At 43.5% G+C, this 8,512-nt stretch overlaps 1 protein-coding gene across 1 annotated transcript in view; it reads right to left on the bottom strand.

Moving 5' to 3' along the window:
* Positions 1-2: 2 nt before the first annotated feature.
* Positions 3-8,512, bottom strand: part of Rab33a (RAB33A, member RAS oncogene family) — an 11,721-nt gene continuing 3,211 nt past the window's right edge. Inside the window, exon 2 of the mRNA XM_031356902.1 lies at positions 3-594. Within this exon, the coding sequence (XP_031212762.1) occupies positions 139-594 (456 nt within the window). The 3' untranslated portion in view covers positions 3-138. The remainder of the gene's footprint in view (positions 595-8,512) is intronic.

The following is an 8,512-nucleotide window of genomic DNA, read 5'->3' as shown; positions in this document are numbered from 1 at the left end:
CCACGGGATAATCTATACAAATTTTATTTTGATAATCGTTTGTATAGAAACAAGCAGGTGTAAGCATTAGGCAGGCACAGAAAAAAAGGGGAAAGACAAACTCCAGGGCTAAGTCTCGAGTATGGACGCCGTTTGGTTTCAACAAGGACAGGAAGCTTTACTGTTAGCTTCCTGTGGGAACTCCAGTTTCTGCACCTTGCCCTGCTGCCTCTCAGCATCACGGTACAAAAGGGATTTCTGAGCCTTCAGTCGGCAAGCCAGGCACATGAATATCGACTCCACGTTCTGGCTTTCTTTGGGGTCCTTGGCTGATGTCTCAAACAAGAGCATGTTGTGGGCATCTGCAAATTTCAGGGCTAAGTTGGAGGGTACCTGGATCTGTTCCCTCAAGTCACACTTGTTCCCCACAAGCACCTTCGGGACTAGTGGGGGCACGGCATGCCCATTGCATTCCTGGATCCACATTTTTAAGTTGGTGAAGGAGGTCATCTTGGTGACGTCATAGACAAAGACCACAGCGTGCACATTGCGATAGTAATGCTCAACCATGCTTTTACGAAAGCGTTCTTGTCCTGCCGTGTCCCACACTTGAACCTGCAACAAAAACCCATATGTAAAATCTGAAAAGGAAAACAAGAGTAGAAAAGAAAAGGCGTAGTCTGAGCCGGCAGTGATGCCACATGCCTTTAGTCCTAGCACCGGAGAGGCAGAGATGAATGAATCTCTGTGAGCTCAAGGCCAGCGTGGTCTACCGAATTCCAGAACAGCCAGGGCTGGTACACAGAGGAAACCCTATCTCAAAAAATAAATAAATAAAACAAATGTATATCCTTTTGTTGTTGTTGTTGTTACTGGGATTTGAACTCAGGACCTTCGGAAGAGCAGATGGTGCTCTTACCCGCTGAGCCATCTCAACAGCCCCAAGTGCATCTCCTTTAAAGCATTAGAAAATGAGGTTACAAGTCCTGATACAAGTACTTCTTGACATATTAGCAATATGGATCCCAGAGAGAAGTTTTATAGTTTGCTAAGTGGTTGGGTTTTTTTTTTGTTTTTTGTTTTGTTTTTTCCTGGATGAAAATACTGAGGTGAAAAGTCTAAAGGATTGTAGTATAAAAATAGTTTACAAGAGCTGGAGAGCTGGCTCAGTGGTTAAGAACCCGTGGTGAAGAGGTTCCAAGTTTGATTCCTATCACCCGGAAGGTAACTAACTCCCAGATGCCTGTAACTACAGTCCCAAGGGATTTGGATGCCCTCTTCTAACCTTGGCTAGCCCCAGGCATGCACATAGTGCACTTCACATATATGCAAGCAAAACATTCATACACATAAAATAATTAATATTTTAAAAATTAATAAAAAAATACCCATATTGGTCAAATTTTCTAGAAGGCAATATGGCAATTTTATCAATAATCTTTAAAATGTTAACGTCTCTTAAGACCTATCATTCTGTTTTCAGGAATCAGTACAAAAGGCATTGAAAGATGCTCTCAAATTCTGTGAACATATCGTCCTCACCGTGTTATTGCTCCTGAAGGAAAACAAGGTTCACTAGGAGAGGAATAGCACACACACAAACAGGAATGCTTGTCCCTGCAACTACAGCAACTCTGCAATCCACAAGAGTTAGGCAAAAAGATTGCTCAGAGCTCAAGACCAAGCTGGCTACACAACGCTATCCTGTCTTAAAAGGCCAGAGAGACAGAGTGAGAAAGAGAGAAAACATATAAAAGAACATTTCAGGGCTGGTGTGCTCACTTTTTAACCAGTCCCAAATCCATTTCACATGATATAGTCTCAATTTCCAAAAACACACAACATAAACATACTTTTAGAAAAGTCTAGGGGCTGGCGAGATGGCTCAGTGGGTAAGAGCACTGACTGCTCTTCTGAAGGTCCTGAGTTCAAATCCCAGCAACCACATGGTAGCTCACGACCACCCGTAATGAGGTTGGACACCCTCTTCTGGTGTGTCTGAAGACAGCTACAGTGAATTACACGGGGGTGAGCAGGGCCTTTCGAGTGGGGCTGGCAGAGGTCCTGAGTTCAATTCCCAGCAGCCACACACATGATGGCTCAAGGCCATCTGTACAGCTACAGTGTACTCATACACATAAAAAATAAACAAAATACATCTTTTAAAAAAAAAGGAAAAGTCTAGGATTGTATATATCAGAATGGTAATGGTTATTTGAATACAGGAAATATTTATTTTCTTTGTTTTCTTTGCTGCCATTGTTCTGAGACAGGGTCTTAATGTATATATAGTTCAAGCTGGCTTCCAACTTGCTATGTAGCCCAAACTAGCCCCAAACTAGTAACCCTCCTGCCTGACCTTTCTGGGCACTTGGATTATAGATAGGCACGCACCCTCTTGCCTAATTTTGCATTACAAAAAACACTGAGTCTAGCTAGCTTAAGCTACAAAGCAAGTTGGAGGCCAACGTGGGCTATATGACAGCCTGCTTTCCTCCCATCAGAAAAGCGAAATTAGTGTTTAAACCCTCACCATTGAACTTTATTTATTTATTTATATGAAATCTCATTATGTAGTCTAGGCTGACTTTAAATTCATGATCTTCCTGCTTCAGCCAACCTGGTGTTGTAATTACATGTTTGAGCCACCATGCCTGTTTTTCAATTTATTTTTAAATTCACTTCTTTGTTATGTAAACGATAATTAAATTTGATCTATTTTTCTTCTGCTTCTTAGCTTTTGGGATAAAGACCAACTTACGAAGAGGAAACAGTAGCATATGCACAGACATAATTTCCAGGGGATTACTGGAAATTATGGAAACATGGATTCAAGTCCAATTTTGTTTTCTGTTATGTATGCAAGGTCTGGGACAACAGACATTCATACTCAGAATGATGATCTCAAGACCTTATACAGTTCTCAGTTAAGAAACAAAATTTTGTTCTGGCCACTAATTTGACTACTGTGATTTTCAAATGAAGTACATAGTCTTTATTTGGAATTAGCAGCCAGTGAGTATAATCTTTGGAATATAATCGAGTCTCTTTGCTGACTGAAGATCTTATATGATCATCATTCTGAACATCAGTTTTCATTGTCCAGGCTCTCCTTCACCCTCCAAGATCTTTTAGTGAAGCATTTGTTTTGACATCTTCTACTTGACATTTTTCTTTGACAGAAGCTCACCTGTAGCCCGGCTTGGCCTCAGTCCTTCTGTCTCAGTCTGCTAGGTGTGGGAGTGCTGCAATTTGTTACCATCTTCAGACTCTCCTCTCCCTACCCTGGGTCAGGCTCTCATCTCCCTATTTGTGGACTCTAGTAGTCATTTGGTTTCTGGATGTCTCCTTTCCATCCCCCTCCCCCAAGGGCTGCTGTCATGCTAGCCACCTGACTCCCTGCTTGTATCTGCCTCTTCAGAAAATTATGGTAGTGCTCAACTGCATGTCGTGTATTATGCAAGTATTTCAGTCTGTCATAACTTGACCTATTCCAACCTATGTACAAGCTACTTGGCCACATCTTTCTCTGTGACTTCAGTTCACTAGTCCATCCTTCCACAGTAAATCTGGTTGCCTCCTCTTCCTGATTCCAATCTCATCCATTCTTGAAGATTCAGGTTGTGCCTCCACTATCATCCTCAAATTTGGGGGGTGGGGGGAAAGAGAACATTTTTATCGAGACAGGATTTCTCTGTGTAACTCTGGCTGTCTGGGAACACACTTTGTAGATGAGGCTGATCTTGAACTCAGAGATTAACCTGCCTCTTTTTCCCAAGTGCTGGGATTAAAGGCGTGTGCCACCATGTCTAATTCAAACATTTTTTTAATATTTAAAGACTTCCTTCCTTCCTTCCTTTCTTTCTTTCTTTTCTTTCTTTCTTTCTATTTTATATGTATGAATGTTTTGCCTGCATGTATGCCTGTGCACCACATGCATGTAGTGCTTACAGAGGCCAGAAAAAGAATGGCAGATTCCTGGAACTGGAGTTACAGATGGTTGTCAGCCATTGGTGATGGGAATGAAGCCCCAGACCTCTGGAAGAGCAGCCAGGGCTCTTGACTACTGAGCCATCTATTCAGACCCCTTCCCCCCCCACACACACACCTGCAAATCTTGTGTAATTTCTGCAATTCTCTTTTCTTAGGAACTGCACTTTGAGTCTACATCATACCATTTAGAATACATCTGTGCGCTCTGTGTCCATGAGTGCTGCTGGTCCCTCGCTGACTAAACTTGGTGGTATTTTTCAGCATTGGATTGTACATCATTGAAGTGGTGGTGATCAAAAGTAGTACTGGCCTAAGCCATTAGAACTCCCAGCAATTGGACAGCTCAGGCATCTGCCAAAGCCATTTCAGAGAAAGCATCTGACTTTGGTTACACACAACTAAAAATCCTCAAAGACTTATTTGTTTCTGTAAAAAGAGACAAAATATTTTTTGTATTCCTTCTATCTCTCTGGTGCTCTGAACAGGAAGAAAGAGAGGCAGATGGGAGAGGGATGGAGGTCAGGGAGAAGAAAACAGGCCTAGTCCAAGAATATCATTTCCACTTGGCTCCTGATCTCCACTTCCCACCCCCAGTCTCCAGTAGTCTTAACTCTTGCCTCTGAGTGAAGCTGAATTCCTAACGGCCCTCAGGCATGTGGCAGATGCTTTAACACCATGAGCTCAGGATTCTAAAAATACCTACAGGAACACGGGTGGGAATGTGTGAGGTGTTTGAAGCTGAGTAAGGTTGGCTGTTCGGCTTTTCCTTGGCGTCCTACTTGTGTACACTACTCAAGTTGCCAGAACTGTAGGGAGAGCCCCTCTGCCGAAGACCTGCTGTGCCTTTCCAAAGCTACCAAGAAAGCCTTGAAGCTTTCATGCAGAGGTTTGGTAGTTCAGGGGCAGTTACTTCTCCCTCCCTGCTCTATAGAGCTCTGGCACACCCCCTCCTTCATTCAAAGCTTTGACCCCCTTGCCATGATGAGACTAAAGCCTGGAAGCAGGCTACACCCAGCAGAAAACAGAACTAGGCCTTTGAAAGGGAAGTACATCAGTCAGGCTCACTGGACACACAGAATGGACTCTCTGTGTCAGGGAATCCAAGCTCCCCTGTCCTCAACATCCTCACTAGGAAGTGAAAGTAGGTGCTCCCTCTCCTCTGTCCTTCCTTCCCAGTGGACATGGTAGAGGCCTGTCCCTTAACTACGCATATTCGAGATCCTCATTACTCTCAGAGGGCCAGCAGGGAGGGTACTGTGGAGTCAAACCAACTGTAATGCAAGTCTCTGTGGGTCCTTTGCTCAGTATCCCCATCTGGAAAATGAAAAGTGTAAGAGCAAGTGTGCAAGTGTGCTTTGGTGGCATCCCTTGACTATGCATGACACTGCCCAGTAGAGATACCAGAACCCCCAGATGCCCAAATCATAGAAGCTCAAACGCCCTCTATAAAATGGTATGCTGTTGAGCCAGGTAGTGGTGGCGCACGCCTTTAATCCCAGCACTTGGGAGGCAGAGGCAGGTGGATTTCTGAGTTCAAGGCCAGCCTGGTCTACAGAGTGAGTTCCAGGACAGCCAGGGCTATACAGAGAAACCTTGTCTCAAAAAAACAAAACAAACAAACAAAAAAATGGTGTGCTATTTACATATGCCTTGCACACCCCCTCCTACATAATCTCTTAAAATATTTGATACAATGTATTGTTTATGGAATAAGAAAAAAATCTGAATATTTTTAGGGTAGATGCGTGCATATACATATACAATATACATATATGTATATGTATACTATATATGTTTGTGTGTATATACAATATATATGTATATATATACATATATAGTGTGTGTGTGTGTGTGTGTGTGTGTGTGTGTGTTTTGTTTTAGAGACAAGATCTCACAGAGCCTAGGCTGGCCTGCCTCAAACTCCTTATGTAGCCAAAGATGACCTTGAATTTCTGATTTTCCTGCTTCTATTTCCTGACTGCTAGGACTTCAAGATGTCCCACTGGGTCAAGATTATGTGGCACTGGGATTGAACTCAGGGCCTCATACTTGCTAGACAAGCACTTTACTAAAAGAGCTATATCACCAGTCCCTGCTTTTTTTCTTAATTATTTTATTCTCGGTTAGTTGGGATCCATGAGTACAGAAGGCCAACTGTATACAATCTTTCTTCCTCTCAGGCCTGACACTCCATGAATCTAAATGGACAGCTGGCTGAGTGAGTGCAGCTGGAAAGACAGCATTCTGGCTTCTAGTTAGTAACTGAGTAAATGAATAGTCATTCCGTAGCTGAACCTTACTGTCCTCATCTCTATAGTGGGAATGTGAACTTCCCTGCTTGCTAGGACGATCCAACAACATGATAGATGAGAAACAGCTTTTGTAAAATTGGGCATGCTCAATGGATATTAGTTGTTATCATTGTGTCAGAAAGAACGGCAATTTTTAGTACTGTGCCCTGGATCTACTGGTTCTCATTCGGGCAAACTTGGCTCTAAAAGCTGAAACAGGACAAGGGCAGTCAGTGGGGTGGGATAGGGAGAAAGATGCACCAACTTGCTATGAGTGGCTTGGGATAGGCCCAGATTAATGGGGGACAGATGAAGGTTGGGAGCGGCACAGTGTGGAGCGCTGTCACAGAGAAACTGCACCTTTTTACCATTTTCTGAGAGTTCTATCTGCCTGGTGAGCTTCAGCAAGCTCTCCATCCCCTGCACAATCTCTTAGCTGACCTAAGTATTCTTTTCCTCAAGGGACATAGCTGGCATCATTCTATAAGTGGACCATGGGTATCCTTTTATTGGAAGCCAATGGCAGAAGGCATACATGCAAAAAAGAGAAGCATTTACAATCTTCAGCGAATGGGGAAAGTTGAAAAGAAATTTTTTTATCAATTAACTGGACTGTCCCATGTGTATCTTAAGATACGCAGATATACAAACCTGATACACATGATACTAAAAAGGGCAGAGACAAAGACAGACAGACAAGCTGGGCAGTGGTGGCAGACGCCTTTAATCCCAGCACTTGGGAGGCAGAGACAGGCGGATTTCTGAGTTCGAGGCCAGCCTGGTCTACAGAGTGAGTTCCAGGACAAACCAGGACTACACAGAAAAACCCTGTCTCAAAAAGAAAAAAAAGGAAAAAGAAAAAAAAAAGACAGACAGACAGAGAGTAGGGAAGGGAAAAAGGGAAAGGGGTGAGAGAAAGGATGGGAGGAAGAGGGAGAGGAAGAGAGGGGAAGGCAACAAGGAACACGCAGTGATGGATAGTTAATCACTAGGCTGACAGAAGATGGAAGCTTAGAAGCCCCCACAGATATGATGTCATTCTGACTGCAGGCAGCTTGTAAGGAACACTGAGCTCAGCCTCCTCGCACTTACTTAGTGACATAGAACAGGACCGTGTTTTCCCCAGTGATCAGCAAAGAGGAAGAGCTCTGCAGTGTAGCCCATGCCTGCCTACAGACATGGCCAACTCCCAGTGAGGGTGCTAGGCCTGTAGGAGTACCCAAACTAGGTAAAAGGGCTACTTCCTTGTCATTTTACCAAGAATGGTTCAACAATGCCTATCCACCCCCATCCTATTCACTGGTCTCTGATGCTTTTAGGCTGAGACAGGCACAACATGGCTTAGCTAAACCTGCAGGTGACACATACATAATGCATAATGGTTATTAAGAGAAGCTCCACCCTTCCTTTGAGAGTTGGAAGATGTCCCCATCTTTCCTAGATTGATCAGGAAAAGCTGCCAGCTTTCCTATGTGGCGTCCCACTTTCTGTTAAACCTTCTGGGTTAAATGAACTTAGGACTTGTGTACTCTTATAAACCTGACAGTGTGAAATCCACAAAGAGCACTGGATTAGGGGGCTTTGTACGACTGATCTTAGAAAAGTCACTTTCTTCCTCTGAGTTCCAGTTCCCTATCTCTAAAATGAGAACTTTGAATTAGAAGGGATTTGCCCCTGAGGTTTTTTCCTTTCTCGGGGCCCCTGCAATTCTTATGCCCACAGTGAGACAGTCATGGTATTAAACGTAAACTTGGAGTACTCTGTTGAGTGTCCTGAGTACAAGCAAAATAGATTTCTTGTTTAAATTCTCTTTTACTTATTTAGTGGTGCTGGGGATATAACCCAAGGCCTCACATATGCTAAACACACACTCTCCCACTGAACCTCACTCCCAAACCTGAAGAAGATAATTTGAAGGCTCCTTGATCCCCGGACCATAGCCTTGAGTTCCAGCCTAGACACAAGAAGACTAGCTGCTTGGTAGTGTATCACTCCCAATCTAGTGGACTATTGCCTTCTAAAGGAGAGCTCAGTATAAAGAATATGGACTCTGGATCTCAGTTGAAATGCTAGCAATGACAAAAGATTTCTATGCCCATGGGCAAGGCATTTCATCTGTCTCAAACTCAGTCTCCTTATCTGTCAAAGGAGAATAATAAAAATCCCAATTTTAAGCGGAGCAGTGGTGGCACACACCTTTAATCCCAGCACCTGGGAGGCAGAAGCAGGCAGATTTCTGAGTTCAAGGC

Source organism: Mastomys coucha, chromosome X, assembly GCF_008632895.1.
Source record: "Mastomys coucha isolate ucsf_1 chromosome X, UCSF_Mcou_1, whole genome shotgun sequence".
Taxonomy (NCBI): domain Eukaryota; kingdom Metazoa; phylum Chordata; class Mammalia; order Rodentia; family Muridae; genus Mastomys; species Mastomys coucha.
Note: the sequence above shows the minus strand (reverse complement) of the source record. Positions and strands in the feature narration are given on the sequence as shown.